General features: G+C 39.1%; 1 protein-coding gene across 3 annotated transcripts in view; it reads right to left on the bottom strand.

Moving 5' to 3' along the window:
* KCNH7 (potassium voltage-gated channel subfamily H member 7) overlaps positions 1 to 20,873 on the bottom strand; it is a 477,468-nt gene that overhangs the window by 151,638 nt on the left and 304,957 nt on the right. For all 3 annotated transcript variants that reach the window (XM_060621108.3, XM_060621109.3, XM_060621110.3), the window contains exon 3: positions 10 to 165. In XM_060621108.3, the coding sequence (XP_060477091.1) occupies positions 10 to 165 (156 nt within the window). The remainder of the gene's footprint in view (positions 1 to 9; positions 166 to 20,873) is intronic.

The raw sequence follows: 20,873 nt of genomic DNA, 5'->3' as shown, positions 1-20,873 counted from the left end.
TCTACTTACGGTTTACAGTTTTGACTGGTAATATTGGGTTTACCCTCTCTGGGGAGCCAGCGTTTTCCTCATCTGTCACATATTCAAAATTAATGATGAACATCATAGCCACGCCCTCTTGGTTTTTCACTGGAATTATGTGAGTGTTACAAATGAAAGTGGACCCTAAGGAGATGAAAAATGAATGTTAGGTCAAAAGTATGCCTTCATTTTGAAGTGTTAGTAATATTAAAATTCTAATAACCCCTTAGAATTTTCTATTGTAAATGATCACTGAAATTTAACAAAATAATTAGACTTTTATTTCATATTTCATTTCACATATATCTACATAAAAATCCACAAATTTTGCCATAGACTTTACAGGCAAATTCAGGTGCTACATTATGGAAAAATAGAATATCAAATCCCATTTGTTCTCACACACACCACTATAATAATATAAGGAACAAAAAGTATATTCTTTGACTTTTTAGAAAAACTCTTAGCCTTCTCATATATTTTAATTCTGAAGCTATATAAAACAGCTATGTAAATAATGAAGACAACTCCTATTATGACATCTTGATTTTAGTGTTAAGCAAATTATTCCTTTTTTCTCTTTTAATTGCCAGGGTATAAAATAGTAAATTATTGACTGTGTCTTAAATATGTTCCGATAATTCTTTTCTTTTTTTCTGCAAAATTCACAATGCCCAAATTATAATGGTTTGGCTTGTAATCTGTTAGAAAATGAGATCAAAATTTTGTATATTTTATTGTACTAATTTGATTCCTTCCACCAAAAATATGATATTCTTTTTAAAGCACTTATGGGGCTAATACACCTTTTATTAGAATCTTCGGAACATGAGATGAACAAAGGGATGAATCAATTTACAATTAACCACTGCCACTCAACCTCAAACACAAAATCCAAGATCCAAGATTTAGAGAACACTGTCAAGAAGTTGATTTCTTTTAAATTAGTTGACTTCTGACTGACTTCTTGAACCTGACTTCTAGAACCAAGTATTTTCTTCAAGCAGCTTGCTCACATCTTTACCCTCTGCATATTTCTTTTTTTAGTCATGGTGATGGAAACCTCAGGTTAAGGATTTGTTTGGGTTCAAAAGTATTGTATTTTTTAAATGCAAAACTTCAGGAAGAGTTCTCAAGCAGGTAATAGAATGTTTTTTTGACTTGTTTGTTTGTTTGTTTGTTTGTTTTGTAACAACTGGTTGGGACCATCTTGAATCTTGAGAATGATAATTTAGTGTAGAGGCAGAAGCAGGTTGGGAGCAAGAGGGACCTGGCTTCAGAGGGAGATGTGAGAAAGTGAGACACCAAGAGTCTGAGGTCAGGGGCATTGGCAAGTAACAGGAGAATGTAGTTGGAATACCAACATCCATGAAGCCCAGTGGATCCTCGTATTCCAAAATGGTGTCCTATGCATGAGCAATCAAAAACAAAATAAGTATGATAAAACCCTTTCCTTTCTTCTCATCCTCATCCCTGCAACATGGCTCCTACCGCCAGAGCCGAGAACAAAGGCTATTGCTAATACTGCTATCGATTGAGACATCACAGGTGGAAGAGATTTTGAGGGTGGGCCTGGAGATCTAATTATTGTTTATGAAATTGTTTCTATTGGCAAACATGTTCTAATTTCCAAGGAACTGATTTTCAAAAACACTCTCAGAACACAGACTCTTTGTAAGTTGGGGATGCCTATGTGTTAGTTATGATTCAGATATTTATATGTCAGTCGTCTCCCAGATTTGAAATGTAGGAGAACTTATTTACAATTAATTTTATATTTTCTGTAAATATGGCCGTGGTTTTACAGATGTTGAAAAATGTGTTTTAAGAATGACGTGCTGCACCTTCACAGTCTTCAGCTGTGTCTTCAATTCATTTAATAAAATAGTTAGCTAGAGCACTTGTCATAGTTTCCATGGTAACAAACGGGATGACTTTAGTAAACAGAAAATAAGTAATTTAAGACTGTTGCACTAGAACTAAAAATAGAATTGCTTCAGGCCAGGCATCAGAATACAAACTGGCTAAACAGACTGAGAAGATACTAGAAATAGCCATTGTGTATTCTGCTAATGAATCAAAACACATATTGATACTACCGCTTAAAATGACATTTCCTAGATCATGTAGAGTATCATTGTGAATTCATAGATTTGTTACTTAGCAGTTTAAAATCTTTCAACAATTGAAGTATATTTATATTGCTGATTGTACAACAAAACACAAAGCACAGATTTTTAAGAAATCAATAAATAAAAGATGTGGGAACAGAGATTTAATAGGCTTGTAATAGAGCACAGTAATTTTGCTTTTGGTAATAGTTGGTAATAGGGGCAAAATCACGTATTGCAATACTAATGCTTGTAAATTTACTGGCTAGTGCTAAAAATCATAAAATTATAGTGCTTTATAAAAAAGTTCAGTTATACGCATTGGCTCCAAAGCATATTGAAAATATGTAATTAATCTGGGATTTACTGCCCACTAGCATTGTTTCCTGCGTGTTTCTATTAAGCAATATATCTCCTCTAAAGTCAACTGAAAATTCACATTTACATTTTTTTTCTCTTTTAGTTTTTGGATTTAATGTCTCCATCAATCTTGCATAGCCTCCTGGAAAGCAGATTATTGAAAGGAGATACATGGACTTCAGAAGAGAAGGAGAACCAAATACATTTTGTAAAGCAAAAACATTTTAGCTTGCATCATTCCGCAAACTCCAAGTTCTGTCAAGGTATTACTTTTGTAAAGTAACATTATTTTAATAAGGCATTACTGGGCACTCCTAAATATTTTTCTTGAATGCAACATTGGGAGCAAGAGAAATGGAAATATCAGTCAGTAAACACTGACCTAGCAATTAATTAAAAAAAAAACATTCAATAATATGTAAATAAGAGAACTAAACAAATCTAGAAATAAAAAGCTGAGACCTTGTTAAAATGAATCAGTATTCAAACGGAATTAATAATGTTTGTTAAGAAGCTTATTTACAATAAGATTATCCAATAATTTTACAATTATACATGCAATTATACAAATATTAGTTAAACCCAGATTCATTTCCACATTTTGTCTCCTGACTAAAAACATTTTCAAAACCGGGAGGGCCGCTTAGGAGGAATAACCCTCCTTAAAATAAAATGGCTCGAGTGTTAATTTTTAACGGTAGCCACAGAGCAAGCTGACTCAGAGTAATCTGAATAATTTTTCTTTTGTTAATAAAATTGTTGGCCCACTCCTTGCTTTCACATTTTAAAATAGTGACCAGAACTCCTCCCTTTGAACTGCTCTAAAGATGTTTTATTCTACCGTTTGTATTCACAGGGCATCCCTGTGTCCCCTAAAATCAACAAATGTTTATTGAGCACCTAACATTGGGTCAAACGCTATTCTGAGTTCTCAGACCGTGATGAGAAAGACGGCAATGATGAAAACAAAGGTTCTACTCCTACAGAATTTATATCAACACAATAAACAAATACAGAGATATCTAATATGTCAAGTAAAAATAAGTACAATGAAGGAAGAGAAAGCAGAACAAGGTGATAGATCGGAAGGGAATGCATTTCCTTTGAAATGACATACAGGTGAAGCCATGAGATCAAAAGATATATAGGCTAAGTGATGGAGTTGGCTATGTGGCTCCGTGTACAGAGCTCAGCTGACAGAGAAAGCTGCAAGTGTAAAAGGCTTTAGGTAGAAGCAGGGTTGTAAGCTCAAGGAACAATGTGGATGCCAGTATGGCTAGGGCAGTATGTTGGTTGTAGGGTTGGAGTTAGAAAGCAGATAAAGTTGAAGAAGAAGTAGGGAGCCACACCATGTGTGGATGGATTTGGAATTTTCCTGAGTTAGACAAGAAGGCATCGGAAGGTTTTGTGCAGAGGTTGACATGACTTGATTTAAATGTACCCCTTCCAGGGCGCCTGAGTGGCTCAGACGGTTAAGCGTCCTATTTCGGCTCAGGTCATGATCTCAGAGTTCTAGGGCTCAGGCCCCACGTCGGGCTCTGCACTGATAGAGCCTGCTTGGATCCTCCGTCTCCCTCTCTCTCTGTCCCTCCCTCACTCATTCACAAGCATGCGGTCTCTCTCTCTCTCAAAAATAAATAAACATTAAAAAAAGTACCCCTCTCCAAAAGACCTGAACAAGACATTTTTCCAAAGAAGACACCCAGAAGGGTAACAGACACATGAAAAGATGTTCAGCATCACTCATCATCAGGGAAATACAAACCAAAACCACAATGAAATACCACCTCACACCTGTCAGAGTGGCTAAAATTAACAACTCAGGAAACAACAGATGTCAGCAAGGGTGTGTAGAAAGAGAGACACTTTTGCACTGTTGGTGGGAATGCAGACTGGTACAGCCCCTCTGGAGAAGAGTATGGAGGTTCCTCAAAAAATTAAAAATAGAGCTACCCTATGACTCAGCAATTGCACTAATAGGTATTTATCCAAAGGATACAAAAATGCTGATTCGAAGGGGCACATGCACCCAATGTTAATAGCAGCACTATCAACAATAACATATTAGGGAAAGAGCCCAAATGTTCATTGACTGATGAATGGATAAAGGAGATGTGGGGTGTGTGTGTGTGTGTGTGTGTGTGTGTGTGTGTGTGTGTGTGTATAATGGAATATTACTCGGAGATCAGAAAGAATGAAATCTTGCCATTTGCAACAATGTGGATGGAACTAGAGAGTATTATGCTAAGCAAAGTAAGTCAGAGAAAGACAAATATCATATGACTTCACTCACATGTGGAATTTAAGAAACACAACAGATGAACATAAGGGCTGGGAAGGAAAAATAAGATAAAAAGAGAGAGGGAGGTAAACCATAAGAGACTCTTAAATACAGAGAACAAACTGAGAGTTGCTGAAGCGGTGATGGGTGGGGGGCTGGGCTAAATGGGTGATGGGCATTGAGGAGGGCACTTGTTGGGATGAGCACTGGGTGTTATATGTAACTGATGAATCACTAAATTCTACTCCTGAAACTATTATTACCCTATATGTTAACTAACTTGAATTTAAATAAAATTTTTTTAAAAAGTACTTCTCTGACTTCTATGTGAAAAATAGCTTGGGAGGCCAGAAGGAAAACATCACAATAGTACTAGCAAGCAATAAGAGTGGTTTGGACTAGGTGCACCTGGGTCGTTCAGTTGGTTAAACATCTGACTTCAGCTCAGGTCATGATCTCACAGTTCGTGGGTTCAAGTCCTGGGCCAGGCTCTGTGCTAACAGCTCAGAGCCTGGAGCCTGCCTTCGATTCTGTGTCTCCCTCTGTTTCTCTCTCTCTCTCTTTGTTCCTCCTCCACTCACAGTCTGTCTGTCTCTCTCCCAAAAATAAACAAACATTATTTTTTTTTAAAGAGCAAGGGTGGTATTGCTGAAGCTGTTGAGAAGGGGCCTGATTGAGATGTTTTCAAGGTAGGGCTTATATGATTTGCTGGTGTAATAGATGGCATGTGAGAGAATGAGAGGGGTCACAGACAAGTCCAATGCTGGGGGTTGAGAAACGGGAAGAATGGAAGTGCCAATTATTAAAATGGGGAAGACTGTGGGAGGAGGTGGTCCTGGGGGTTGTGTAAATCCATAGGATTTGGGTATATTAACTTTATGGTTGCTTACTAGATATCTAAGTGCAGATGTCTAGAGGACAGTTGAAAACAGGATACTGCAGTTCAGTTCAGGGAGTGATCTAAGCCAGATATAAGAACTTGAGAGTCATTAAGGAATGGGTTATATTTAGAGACCGTAAGATGTCATCTAGGGAACAAGTAGGGAAGTTGGGGGTTGGAGCCAAACATGAGGGGACTGTAGCATCAAAGAAAGGAAGATGAAGAACCAGAGAACATTGTGGATGAGTAGACAGTGAGGTAGGAAGAAAATCCAGAGTGTAGCTCACTGGGGGCTAAGAAAAGGAAGTATTGCAAGAGGAGGGCATGATCAATTACACAAAACTTGCTGGCAGGCTCAATGGGAACTAAGAAAAGATTGAGTCATGGGTAACCTCTTCAAGAGACATTTTGGTAGATTAGTGGCTATGAAGCTGTTTGGAATGCATGAATAAGAACAGAAGTGTACACAATTATATAGGAAAGTCTTTTGAGGTGCTTTACTAAAGAGGTGATCAGAAACCTGGGGTAATAGCTGGAGATTTTGAAGTGATCAGATTTTGGATTTTTTGGGTGAGAGATATTATAGCATATTTATATACAAATTCAATTAAGTTTTTCAAAGATTGTATTTCAAATTTTTGTTGCATCAAGTCTCACCATTTGGTGAGGTCAATAAAAGCCTAACATAGTTATTTAAAACACACAGTGATTTTCTCAATCTGTTCCCTTTGTCAAGTGCAACTTCAGTGTTCATTAATTTTTCACGTATATACTACTTGTAGATAACAGTTTATAATCTACTGTTTGAGAGCACTACCTCTAATCAGACTGTCTAAATCTGAATTCGGGCTCCGTCCTTTACCTGCTGAGTAAACCTCGCGTGATTTCCTAAATGTCACAGCAACTCAGTCTCCTCAACTGTACAAGAAGATAATCCTTATTTCGTAGAATTGTTCTGGGGACCAAATGAATTAATACCTGTGTACTACGGTGTTAGAATAAGACTCTCCTTTTCTCAGTTTTCAGTCATGTGATATGCTAATAGGTATCAGGACCTAAAATGAGAATGACCCCCTTCCTCCCACCCCACACATGCAGATCTGTAAAGGAAATAGTTACAGAATCTTTCTATCCAGGATGTAGAATAGACAGGGAGAGGAGAAGGGGAGTGGTGAGAAGGTTGGGGAAGAGATTTCTTTGGAGAGGACTGGTCCATTACTGTGAGCATTTCTCTTTCCCACCCTCACGAGCTGCCACCTTCCAAGGCCAGGCCTAATGAGGGGATTTTAAGGGTCCATTAAAGACTTTTGAAACGTGTTCTCTGCAGTTGGGAGACAGGGAGAAAGCTATATGGATGAATGGTAGACCTACAATAGTGAGGCCTCAACCCTGGGGGTGTAGAAGGCCAGGAAGGAACAAGCTCTCAGTTTCTGTGGCAGAGACAGAAGGCATCATTATTGGAACAGGCAGGTGCACCTAAATTTTGGCAGAAACGCCTCAGGGTCAAGTCTTCTGGACAAGGAGTAGGCATGGGGTCCTCCAGGAATGGGGATGAGGGGAATCCAGAGGAAGAGACAGATAGGAAACTACCAGATGCTGGAGACCAAGGAGGGAATAGGCAAGAAACCCCAGGGTAGAGGGTTAGCACCAGCGGTGGAAGGAACCTGAATGAAGACAGGGTCCCAGCAAGGGTTCTGGAGAGCCTACCCTGGAAAGACAGTGTCAGCTCTGCCCTTCGGCCAGATCCAGAGAAGGCAAATACAGCAGCCAAACAGGAACTGTCCTGCTCTGTAATCTTTCTGCCCTTTCATCTTCTACTTGGAGGGGAGCAAATAGCAACCAGAGTGTGGGGAGAGGGTAACAGTGAAAGGTTGAAGCTGGCTTCCCCTTGCATTCTGACCTGAAGGCAGTTGGGAGTTGTAATTTTAGAGACAAATCACCATCCAAAGACAGGGGTCAATTACTCCAGTGAATAAAGCTTAATGGGATGATATAAAACAAAAGCTGCATTTTGTTCACAGTCCAAGCTTCACACTGTTCAGTAAAACTCATACACATGTAAAACTCTTAGAATAGTACCTGGCATGCAGCAAAATTCAACAAGGTGAACAATTATTTTTGCCTCTTATTAGAGGATCTCCAAGAGGGGCCACTTAACTCTCCAGGCTCTCTGTGTAATTTCCTCCAACCTTTTGCCATTCCTGTAACCACAAGCTACACTATTTGTTTTTAAGGGCACCAAGTGGAGATTATTCTTCTCCGAGCTGATTGGTTTAGTGAATGGCTGAAAGTTTTTAATTTCCTACTTTCTAGTAGCCCAGGGAACCCTTTGAAGATTTAAAAATACCATTAGAGACCTGCTCTGGAAGAAAAACAAAAGACAGCAGCCTCAAGATACAAAAGCCTCATCAAAGAGGCAGCATTGCTCATCTTGAGTTGAAAAGCCTTTTAGAAAAGCAAAAGGGCTGTTGCACCTCCTAGAAGGAGAGAGGTACCCAGTCACAAATGACTTAAGGTGGAATGAAGGGGAGACGAAAATAGGAAATTAGTGAAATTCGTACTTGAATCTAATGTTTCCCTATCTTTCTTTCTTTCAGCACTTCTCAACATCTTCCTCTGCTCTCTCCAGGCCTCTAAAGGGAAGTATTATGAACTTCCTCTTATCAAGTAGCACCATGAAATATATTAATTTCTAATAAGACTGTTAACTAATCTGAGGAGAATTTTTTTTAAAGGGGAGTAGTGAAAAACAACAATTAACTCAAGATGGACTCTAATGTAGCCTCTGTGTAACAGAAATACTTTGGCTATATTGATAATGCCTTCCAGATATTTCTAAATTCACATCATATACTGGGGCGTCTGAGTGGCTCAGTGGGTTGAGCGTCCGACTTCGGCTCAGGTCATGATCTCACAGTTTGGGACTTCAAGCCCTGTGTTGGGCTCTGTGCTGACAGTTCGGAGACTGGAGCCTGCTTCAGATTCTGTGTCTCCCTCTCTCTCTGCCCCTCCCCTGCTCACATTCTCTCTCTCTCTCTGTCAAAAATAAATAAAGATTAAAAAAAATTTAAATTCACACCATATAAGTAACTGCCTGCTGATATCAACATCGCTGCTGGAAAAGTTGTGGCTTAGAGAACAAAAGACCATGATGGAGTCCTGAAACAGAACTAGAAGAAAAAATTGCTATGATTGGAGAGTTTATGTAACATTGTTTAACCTTTGATTATTTTTTAACCGATGTTATTCCACTCCTGATAGGAAAAGTAAACGCACAAAGACTTAATTCGTACTCACAATCCGGTTCCAGAATTCATCCCAAGGTCTGCAGAATAATTGAGAAGTGAAAATATTCCATTTAGAGCATATTTATAACCAGACTACAAGCTCCCCAAAGACAGGGTATTAGCAATCTATGCACACAAGCCTCAAGACATAATGGGAACTCAATAAATATTTGCTGACTTATTTTTACTTCTTCCTGACAGTGAGAAGTTCATGAAAAGCTGTCCACAAGAGATGGCTCTTGAGCCAGGCCAGAGCAGCATTTGTGACTGTAAGTAGGTGAGAGCTTACAGTCTTAAGAAGATGAATTTCAGGGGTGCCTGAGTGGCACCCTCAGAGTTAGTTAGGAGTCTGGCTCTTGTTTTCAGCTCAGGTCATGATCTCATGGTTGTGAGTTCGAGCCCTGTTGGAGGAGCCCCATAAAGAGAAGCCCAGTGCCGTGCTGACAGCGTGGAGCCTGCTTGGAATTTTCTCTCTCTCTCCTGTCTGCCCCTCTCCCACCCCCATGCACTCTCTCTCTTTCTCTCTCTCTCTCTCAAAATAAACAAGCAAAAAAACTTAAAAAAAAGAAGTTGGATTTCAGAGTTAGAAAAAGACCTGAGTTAGAAAAGATTCTAAACTTGATGAGCTATTTAGCTTCTCTCTGTCTTGGCTTTTTCTCTGTAAATTCAGACTCATAGTTCTCTTTTAAAGAATGAGCACTAAACGAGAGGATGCATTTGGAGTACGGTGCCTCGTGCACAGTAGATACTCACAAATGGTAGATAATGAGAATGTAATCTTTTAAAAGGATATGGTAGTTGTAGAAACTGAATATGCCTGGGGCCCCTGGGTGGCGCAGTCGGTTAAGCGTCTGACTTCAGCTCAGGTCATGATCTCGCGGTCTGTGAGTTCGAGCCCCACGTTGGGCTCTGGGCTGATGGCTCAGAGCCTGGAGCCTGCTTCCGATTCTGTGTCTCCCTCTCTCTCTGCCCCTCCCCTGTTCATGCTCTGTCTCTCTCTGTCTCAAAAATAAATAAATGTTAAAAAAAATTCTTTTTTAAAAAAAGAAACTGAATATGCCCGATGTGTTACTTTTGTAAGAGGCCAAAAAATGTAGGGCCTGAGTCTTTAAGGCTGAGTAGGAGTAAAGTTGGAGAAGAAGGAAGTTTCATGGAGAAGAGACATATGCACAATTGAAACCAATCTCACTTTAACAACTAATTATTCAGAAACAACCATGTGCTGGGCATTGTTCTAGGTGCTAGAGGTTCAGCAGGTAACAACACTGAACCAAATCCTGCCATCGTGTTGTTTATAATGGAGTTGGAGACAAAAATAATGGAGAGAAAAATAAATAAGGAAATGCATAATAGATTAAATGGTAATAGTATAGACCACCGTCGAGAAAATAAAAAAGGGGATAGTGAGCGCTAGGAATAGGGTAAAGTTCGTAACTTTTAGTAGAGTGGGAAAGGCCTCCCTGAATGGGTTACTTCTAAATAAAGACCTGAGGGAGATGAGAAGTGAATCATGAGCATATCTGGGAAAATAGATAACAACATATCTAAGGCCCTGCCTGGTATGGGGCTAAACTGTATTGTCCCAAATTCATACATTGGAGCCCTAATCCCAGTGTCACTGTATTTGGAGATAAGACCTTCAAGAAGGTAATTAAGGTTAAATGAGATCATAAAGGTGGGGCCGAAATCCAACAAATGTAATGTCCTTATAAGAAGAGAAAGAGATACCAAGAGTCTGTGTACACAGAGGAAAATCCATGTGAGGACTCAGTGAGAAGATAGCCATCTGTAAACCAAGCAGAGATTTTTCACTAGAGGCTAACCCTGTCAGCACCTTGATCTTGGACTTTGAGCCTCCAGAACTATGAGAAAATACATTTCTGTAATTTAAGGCACCCAGTCTGTAGTAGTTTGTTACTACAGCCTGAGCTGACCAGGATAGGCCCCCAAGCTGAAGCATGCCAGGGCAGACAATCCATGTGGTTAAAACAGATTAAGCTGAGGGGAAGTGATAACAGATCCAGGGCAGAGAGGTAACCCAACAAAGGAGCAGGGAGAGTGTCAGAGGAACTAGTCCCTTGTGGGCACTGTAATGTCTTTGAGAAAAGAAAGCCATTGAATGGATTGAAAAAGGGAACTGATAGTCTCTACCTGCTGTAAAGACATGGTACATAAAACTTTGTTACTAACTTGCTCTTGATAGATTAAGAGTATACTAGAACATATAGTGTGAACCAGGAAGTGATGGATGAGGCTTGAGGGATAGGAGGTCACGTCGTGAATGTCTTCTATGTACTTGGAATTCAGTCTTTTGAGGTTGAGGGTACAATGAATGGGTTTAATCATGAGACCATCTTCAAAACTAGTATTTTCTTTTAAAGTTTATTTATTTATTTTGAGAGAGGGAGAGCACAAGTGGGGGGAGGAACGGAGAGAGAGGGAAAGAGAGAGAATCCTGAGCAGGCTCCACACTGTGCAGAGCCCTATGCAGGGCTCAAACTTAACAACTGTGAGATTATGACCTGAGCTGGAATCAGGAGTTTGACCCTTAACCAAATGAGCCACCCAGGAGCTAATAACAGTAGTATTTTAGTACACACTTAGGGCATGCACTGTTTTAGATACGAGTGATGTCTTAGGGAAGAGAGATAAGTCCAAAAGAAATAGGAGTTATTTACTTGAAGAGACAAAAGGCGTATTTAGAAAAACTACTTATTAACCAGAATAATGGAATAGCCTACAGTCTATTTGACCTTGTGGACTGGGTCAAACTGGATTGCTTATGGGAGGCAGATATTCCAATACTTGCCCATTTCTCTTATGTTACCAGTTCCATGGTTAAATCTAAAGGAAGTTAGTGAAAACAAATTGGAGACCTTCATGTGAACGACAAAAAACATTTTATGGAGGAGTTATTAAAAAAACTGAGGAGGCAGATATTTAGCAGTGTACCTAACGATATCTAACAATACATTAGGCCCAACAAAGGAACCTCAAAATAATAATCACCAACATGTATAGATTTAGCATAACAATCACAGATATAATTAAAGCATAACAATGATGAACATATTTAGATAGTTGATGAAGTTGATAGAGTAATATGGTGTTAGAAATACCATTTCAGAATTTCCAGGAGAGATTATATAGATGCCTTTTCACTTGAAAAATGAACTAACCTAATTTACACAAAGCTTCTCATCACATTCATATTCTAGGTATTGGTATTAGCACTGTGTGAGATGTCCACAGCATGAATAATTTACTTTTAATGGCTTCTTATGTAAAACAATTTCAAGTATTCCGAAAATGGCGAGGCAGTGCCAGTGAGGAGTAAATTTCTTGGATATGTAGCTCTGTGTAGCCCTGGAACTGGACAGACCTAGCTCTGCTTTTATTCACTGAGTGGCCTGGATAGGTTACTTAATCTCCCTGAGACTCAGATTCCTCACCTGTAAAGTGAGGAAAAGAAGAGAAAGAGCCTTACCTCATAGTGTTGTTGGGAAGGTGAAATTAGATAATACTTGTAAATAGCATTGAGCCTGGTGTATAGAAATTGAGCAAGAAATGAGAGTTGTTGCCCTTACTGGGTGGGGGGGGTGGTGGTGGTAAATTTGAAAATAAATTTCAACTTGAAATGGTGGTTAAACTTCCCTCAAAGGTTTGATGAAAAAATTGATTCATTCAACTCTTTATGGAGCTTCAGTGAAGAACTCATTAGCCTAATCCCCTTGTCTTCAGATGAGAAAGCACATCAAATGGCAGCTGGAATGGGGTAGGGGCTTAGTACAGGAAAGACTCTTTTGTTATCTAGTGTCTTAAAATATGTCTCCTTCACTTTGCAGTGACAAGGCCCTTGGTTTATTTCCAATAGTTCTTCTGTCCCTGTAGACTGTCTTATTGCCTTCAGAAAGAAAACCATAGACTTGGTAACTTTTATGATAGCGGAGCTCAGCCTCTTTGGGCAAGCCCCACAGTCAGTGGAATCTGGTACATAGTGGAAATGTGTGAAACAATCTTTAATTCTGGGTTTGCTCTAGGAGTACCATAATTAGTATTTGAAAGCACATTTTAGAAAGAAGGGTAATAATAACAGCTAACATTTATTGGATGCCAGCCACCACTCTAATGCCTTTATATGCATTAATATCACTTGCATCTTCACAAATGATAATGGCACCATTATATTCCTATTATGTAGACGAAAAGTAAGCCATGCACATTTCCCTTTTTCCTTGATCTTGGGGCACTCCTTGCCCTTTCCATGACTGGGGAGGAATATGTGGGTTCCAATTCCTTCATTAGACAAAGACCCTGAATGCCATGATTTTGAAATCAGATATGTTCTAAGAAATCTTTATCTTTTGTGAGTAATGGCCTGAGAGCTAAAACTCTTCCCTCCTCCTTTCCCCTAGTCTTGCACATTTCTGCAGTATTCTCAGCCTAGGCAGAGGTCCTTTCTGCTGCCACCTGACAGGCAGGAAGGCGCCCTGTACTTGCTGGGACTGCTCCCGCCTCACATTTCATGTAATCTATTCAGTCCTATACTCCTTCATGACCTTTCTACCTCCTCTCCTTTTTATCAGCTCTGGGCTTTCTAGGAATAACGGTGCTCTACTCTGCTCCCTCAGTCTCTCTCTATTATCTTTATTACTGCTGTTAACAGCCACATAATGAAATCATGGCTACTATTTTCTGAATGTTTTCTACATGCCACAAGATTCTCATGAGTAAACTTTATCTTAGAGAGGTTTCTCAAGTAGGCAGTAGAACCAGGTTTGAACTCTGAACTTTCCAGCTTTTACTCTTTCTCCTACATCACGTGTCCCAAACAGAGAAATGTTAATAGGTGTTATTGGAAAGTGCTTTCTGTAATTAATCCAGTCTGGGAAAGTGTCCTTCTCTAGAAGATGCTCAGTGAACATCATTGCATTCAAGTTTTGAGAAGTTCTGCAAAAACACGTATATTTACTTTGTTTAATGTAGCACTCCCAAATTTGACTCTGAGATATTATTTTAGAGAAATCTGCAACGTCATTGAAACGTGCTGAATTGTGCCATACTCCTTCTGTTTCAAAGACACCCTTCTAAGAGGGAGAAACATATATACCGTAAATTGCCTAGATGCTTATAAGAGAGGAAGAAACTGCAGAAAACACAGGACTGAGGCAGGAAAGGAAAGATAATTGCAAAGGCTAGTGTTACCTACTCAATATATTTTGCTTGGTATTGGTCCTGATCTGAGCTCTCAGAAGCCCAAGTGAAATAGCATTATCATATTTGATCACATATCTTGTGGCAATGATTTCCCCATAAGCTAGCTGTAAGTTGAAAGACCATCACTGAACAAGATATGAGAGAGTGTTTCACATCCTAGGTCCTACTAATTAACAGAGATTAGGTTTTAGCACATAAAAGCCCTAATTCAATAATTCCTTACTATTCTGCACCAGAAATTGCATGAGATAATTCTGATATCTGAAAGGAAATATTTTCACTGTGTTTCCTTAGGAATCATTCCTTTTCATGTGCAAAATACGGGCGTATGTATCTTACAATTGCTTGTTTACTTTCACTTCTTCCCATTGACATATTTTCTGTTGACATTTATGCTCAGGTGTTAGGCTCTTTTCATACTTTTTTCATACTTATATACTTGATTATTGAAAAAAAAAAAAACAAGTTCAACTGTTTCTCTATACTTGACAAACCACTAACAAATTATTTTGGGGATTGAAATTAGAAAGAAAAACTCTGACACCTTGCCTGGCTAGTAAACCAGATTGTCTCTTAAGATGTACTATTATGATTCCCCACTTCCCAGCCTTGGTTCCTGTTTAATTTTAGAGCTGTTTGGATTGAATTAGTGTATTGGAACTAATAAGTGTTAGAACAAGCTGAGGCTGATTTGCAGTGCTGTACTCAGTGTCCAGGCAAGCCAAGTCTGTATTTGCAACCAGGAATTTTGGGGCACATTTGTGACAATTTTTAATACTTTGTGGTTTTTACACTCAAGTAAATATTTGGTTATTTGGTTCAATTTTTTTTTCATAAGACATATTCATGTTACCAAGCTGCAAATGTAGCTACAGCAAGCCCACTCCACTAAACTGCCGTTTGTTCAGTAAAATTGCATTAACACTTAACCAACTGCACTGACTCAGAGTATGAGCAAATCTGCACATCACCAGAGTATGGTACACACCACTGTCAAGGTCAAACACAATTAGAATCCTGAGGCCAGCACCACTGTGTTGATGTTAGCCACTGCTAACTAAGGCTGTATGTGTCCATATGTGTCTATGCTCTATTTGTGGTGTTCCTGTGATTGTGGAGGAGAATTCTACATTATTTCTCATGTTAAGTTTGTGACTTTGGAGCAAGTAGAAAACTTATAAACAATGCGAGTTTACTTCATATCTTAGAATGAGTAAAAATATATTTTAAATTACTAAAGTTTTCAAAGACTGTGTGAGGGACCCACTATGTGCAAGGCATTGCACCAGAAATTGTAGCAGTTACAAAGACAAATAAAAAAGGGACCTTTCATCCAAAAAAGAATCCCCTCATGAGCATGTGCTATACCTGAGAAAAAAAGACCAGTCTTTCGTGGAAAAAATGCATCTTTTCAGCTGGGCCTTAAGTGATCGTGATGGGTAGGAATTGGGAGTGAAAGGAAAAGTGTTAGCAATGAAGAAACATGGTGAATCTCTGGCAAAGTGAGCAGTGTGTGGCCCCCTCCAGGGCAACCAATGTAATTACCTCATGCCTAGCATTTCTGATTTTAGTAACAAGAAACAGGTAACTTTTATTAAACAACTGCTATGTGCCAATTATTATGTTGAGTCCTGTGCGTGCTATATCTTACTTAATCCTCGTGAGAACCTTAATGAAGTACCTACACTAAATATCCCCATTTCATAGAAGAAGACCTTGAATCATGGAAAGAACAAGTGACCTCCCCCAAGTCACACAGCCAGTCGGCTGGAGAGTCAGGATAACAATCTAGACGGTCTATCACATGCCACTGTCTTCACACAACATAATCAGACTTTTTTTTTTTTTTCTACTTCTTTATAGGTGACACAAATGACCTCAGTCACACACAGCCCTATATGCTTCCGGGGTTTGATTCCAGCATACATCTTCAGGACTCTGAGAGACACCTTCTGCTTCATCCAACACAGAAAAAAGGCACATGTTAAAACACCAAAGAAACCATGGAAAGTGGTCCAGGCTCTTCTGAGAGTCCTCAACATTGAGTACAGGCCTCGATGGGGTTAAAAGTAGACTCTGTAGGCCTGTCTGGGACAAAAGCCATAGAAGCAGAGAAAGGTGAAATCAAAGTCATTTCTCCAGGTAACTTAGCCTTCCCCTCTTCTCACAAAAATTTCGATCTTATTCGACTATTACAACTTGGGGTTTTTATTTTTATTTTTTAAATGCCTAGATTATTTTTACAGAATAGCAGATGGAGCAGAAAGGATGTCCTGGTAACTAGTGACAACACGGTTTTTTGTTCCCATTGGCGGTATTGGGGGGGAACACCCTCTCCCAGGCTTTGATACCAGACTTTGGGGCATGTGACTACTACAGATGTTCCCTGCTCCTTAAGGCTGCCAGAAGCATGGGCCTGCAGCAGACGCCTGATGGCAAGGATTGCTTGGCAATGGCTCATACTGCCCTGACTATATATTTCCAAGTACAGTTGCACAGCAAGAGAGGGAGGTTTGATTTCAAAAAATGATGAGTACATTTATTGTTGTTTTTGTGTTTACCCATATCAGGATTCATGACCTAGTCTGCGGTTTTCAAGGTAGCAGAGTAGCAATTGCTGTGGGCCGTCTGTATATTGAGGCTGAGAGAAAAATGTGGATGAGGAATAATCTGATTTGTGCACACAGCAGCATACATTTATCTGGGGGGCAGGGTGTATTTCCTGTGTCCATGAGAGGCTGCGTAGGGTAGTGCATGAGCAGAAAGCTTTTATATCAGATTGGCAGAGGTTAATTTGCCGATCTGCCACTTTCCATTTTTTTGATTTTGGAATAAGTTATTCAAATGCTTTGAGACTGGCTCCTCATCTGAAAAATAAGGATGATGCTACCCACTTCATGGTGTTATTTGTGAAGATGAAGTGAGCCTTAGTAATTATCTGCAAAAAGCTTAAAACATTGCCTTATACACTGAAGAAAAAATGTTAGCTCTTATTACCATAAAAGAATTATCAAAAATAATTTGGAATTCTATAGCCATCAAGTCATTGACTGAAAGACAGAGCCAAACTTTTTTTTTTTTTTTTAAGTTGAGGAGACAGAACACAATGTGTTTGGAGTGTCCCCATCTCCCTTGTGAGCATCTAACTGCCACTACACATCCCATGTTTCAGGTTTTATTGGCCTCTAAGTATACATTTCCCTCCTCAGACCTTGCTTCGAGTTCTAAACTTCTCCTGGGTCTTATCTCTTAGGAAAATATACCAGTCCACGTATTTATCAAAGGCACTTGTTGACAGTGATACATGGGCTTAATTTTCAGATAATAGAATAAATCTCAGCTCTGGTGTCTGAAAATTTTAGGCAGATAAGTCTGATGTTCATTTGGTTTTACCCACGACTAGGAGTATGTTGGACATAAAAGCTGGGTTAATTCCATCAGCTGAAAGTTAAGCCTTTAGAGTCTCTAAACAGAAATGTATTTCTAAATACCAATGACTCCTTTTTGCCTGATGACTTTGAAGCTGATTAGTAACTATGCATTAACATGTTACTTCTCTTAATCTAAGTCCACTTGATAGCAACTTTCTGGAGATAAAGTCCTACATCAGAGAAGATTTTCTAAAGAAGGAAATTTCAGTCACTATGGTGAACCAATGGGAGAAACATTTTGGGATGACAATGGAAATTTGCCACCCTTCAAATGATAAAGAAGAACTGAAAAAAAAATATTAAATTGAACACACTGGTGATATTTCAGTAGACATTATAAAACCACCAGTAATGCTGATTTATCATGATTGCATTTGAAGAAAAAAGATTAAAACTTTTAAGATGAAAAATTAATTTAGTAGATTCTTTTCTCTTACTGTCACAGTAAATTCCTAGGGACAAAGAAAGCAGGAAATATTATATACCATTAATGCTAACAAGAACAAGAGAGGAGACAACATTTGGTCATCTACTAACATCACTAGAAAAAACACAGTAGAAAGAATCTGGACAAAAATTTCAATTCACAAGAAGTCAAGAAGAAGATGAATTGATTTATTTTATGTTTTAACTATTTTTTAAAAAAATTTAATCTTTATTTATTTTTATGAAAGAGAGACAGAGTGCGAGCAGGGGAGGAACAGAGAGAGAGGGAGACACAGAATTGGAAGCAGGCTCCAGGCTCTGAGCGTTAGCACAGAGCCCTTTGCTGGGCTTGAACTCACAACTGTGAGATCATGACCTGAGCTTAAGTCAGATGCTCAACTGGCTGAGCCACTTGCGCTCCCCGATTTATTTTATATATTAAAAAACGCTGGGGCGCCTGGGTGGCTCAGTCGGTTAAGCGTCCGACTTCAGCTCAGGTCACGATCTCACGGCCCGTGAGTTCAAGCCCCACGTTGGGCTCTGGGCTGATGGCTCAGAGCCTGGAGCCTGCTTCCAATTCTGTGTCTCCCTCTCTCTCTGCCCCTCCCCCGTTCATGCTCTGTCTCTCTCTGTCTCAAAAATAAATAAACATTAAAAAAATTAAAAAAATAAAAAAATAAAAAATGCTGCTCCTTCTAAGAACTGCACCTGAGAAGCAATCGGCATTTCAAAGTGTCTACATGTGGATTTTATGGAAAACCTCCCAAGGAGGTGATATCAAGTTGCATCTTAATGGAGAGTGAATAAGTATTTCCAAACTATTTTCAGAAACCAAGGTGTGGAATGCTTGGCAAAATACACACAGTGAATGGTAATTCAGAGCCAGGCTGGAGGGAAAATAATTGAACAATGGCATACCCTGTACCTAAGCCATGCCCCCTTTAGGGAAGGCATTGCCATTGGAGTGTCAGTAGTGTTAATATTTCTGCTCAATTCATTCAGTTTTCCCTTCCAGGCTCATTCTCTATCCTTCTCCTGTTCAGAGAAAGAAGATGCTAAAAGGATTGCCTCATCTTCTGGCTTCCAGTTGGGTTGTAGCCAGTTGGGATTTCCAGCAAGAGATTGGAGGGAAGGAAGAGAGAGGTGGAGTGTTTTTTCCTCAGATTCCAGCTCTAATAAGGGCTGCAACTAGGTTGCAGTCTGGGATGCATTCTTCACGAAACTTCATAGTTCCTGTCAGCCCTCAGCATAGAGGTCTGTCTCAGGGTTCCAATAATTACCATTCCCTCTGCTTGCCCCTTCTAATGACTTTCCGTGGTTACTAAGCCTGAGACCCTGCACTGTTTCATGCTGCTCCTCATATACTCTACCCTCATTTTGTAAATGGCTCTTTCATTAACTCTCCTCACATTACCCAATTTGAGTGTTCCAAAAATATTTGGATACTGATTCATACAGGGTAAAAATATTACCAGACAAGGAAAGTCAGTGAAGGCAGACATTTCATCCTTAAAGAATAAAGATGTAGCAAAATATGGAGATAATGAGAATCAGATATGTGAGACCAAAAGAACCTAAACAATTAGGTTAGATAATAATAATAATAATAATAATAATAATAATAAGGCACTCCATTTGTCCCCATATCGATTGTCAGAAATCTTTTTTTTTGTTTGTTTTTTTAATGTTTATTTATTTTTGAGACAGAGAGAGACAGAGCATGAATGGGGGAGGGTCAGAGAGAGAGGGAGACACAGAATCCGAGCAGGCTCCAGGCTCTGAGCTGTCAGCCCAGAGCCTGACGGGGCTCGAACCCATGGACCGCGAGATCACAACCTGAGCAGAAGTCGGATGCTTAACTGACTGAGCCACCCAGATGCCCCGTCAGAAATCTTAATTAGGACAAAATGTGAGTGTCAGGTATCTGGATAAGATAAATGACTTTCCAAGATGAAATTCCTTTAAAACTTCAACAGAGATGAAATATAATAGACTAAGTTCTGAGTAGTGGTCAGAAAATGGCAAATTAGTATGTGGTAACAGCATAATCAAATTCAACATTTTAATGTAAGTGAGAGGAACTAAAAATAATCATCAGGAGAGTACTTAATGATGGAAAACAAACAAACAGAAAAAACTGACAGAGGATTTAAAACACTTTTTTTTAATAAAGTGCTCATTAATATCCCAGGGGACACTTTCAGTTCATTTAAATGCACCATAATGTAATTCCAACAAAATAACTTGACCACGAGCCATGCATGACTAAGTGGCAAACCTATACACTTGAATGAAGAAAAGAAACAAACAACCAAGACAGTTTTTCCAAAGTGAAGAAATTGTGAAAGAAAATTAAGGAATCTAGTAAAATTTGAAGGTGAAACACAAAAAAATTAAGCCAAAAACAATTTGAGAAGCACTTGCAAAGAATTTCAAAGTGACTAATTAAGTTAAATAAGTTATTAGAAGGTTAAAAAAAAAAAAAACCAGGAGATAAACTGGGGAACAAATGTGATCATTGAAGGTACATTCAGTGTAGAAAAGGAAACTCAGCTAAAGATCCTTTTACAAGACACAGAAGAGTTCTAGAACCACATATAAGTTGAGTGCATTAAATGTATTGTACAAAAATAATATAAATAAGTCACCTTCCAACATCAATATTTAAAGTACTCAAGGTATGGTGCTGGTGGCCAAAGTATGTAATTTATTACTTTAATGACCGATGTGCTGGTCAATGTGATTCCCACGATAAGCATTTAAGCGGGATCAACAGATTAAAGCAGTGCTTCTCTGCCAGGCAAGCTGTTGGCGATGGTTATAAATTGTAGGATACTAATGTCCTATTGAGAATAACAT

Source organism: Panthera onca, chromosome C1 (genome assembly GCF_046562875.1).
Source record: "Panthera onca isolate mPanOnc1 chromosome C1, mPanOnc1 haplotype 2, whole genome shotgun sequence".
NCBI lineage: Eukaryota > Metazoa > Chordata > Mammalia > Carnivora > Felidae > Panthera > Panthera onca.
Note: the sequence above shows the minus strand (reverse complement) of the source record. Positions and strands in the feature narration are given on the sequence as shown.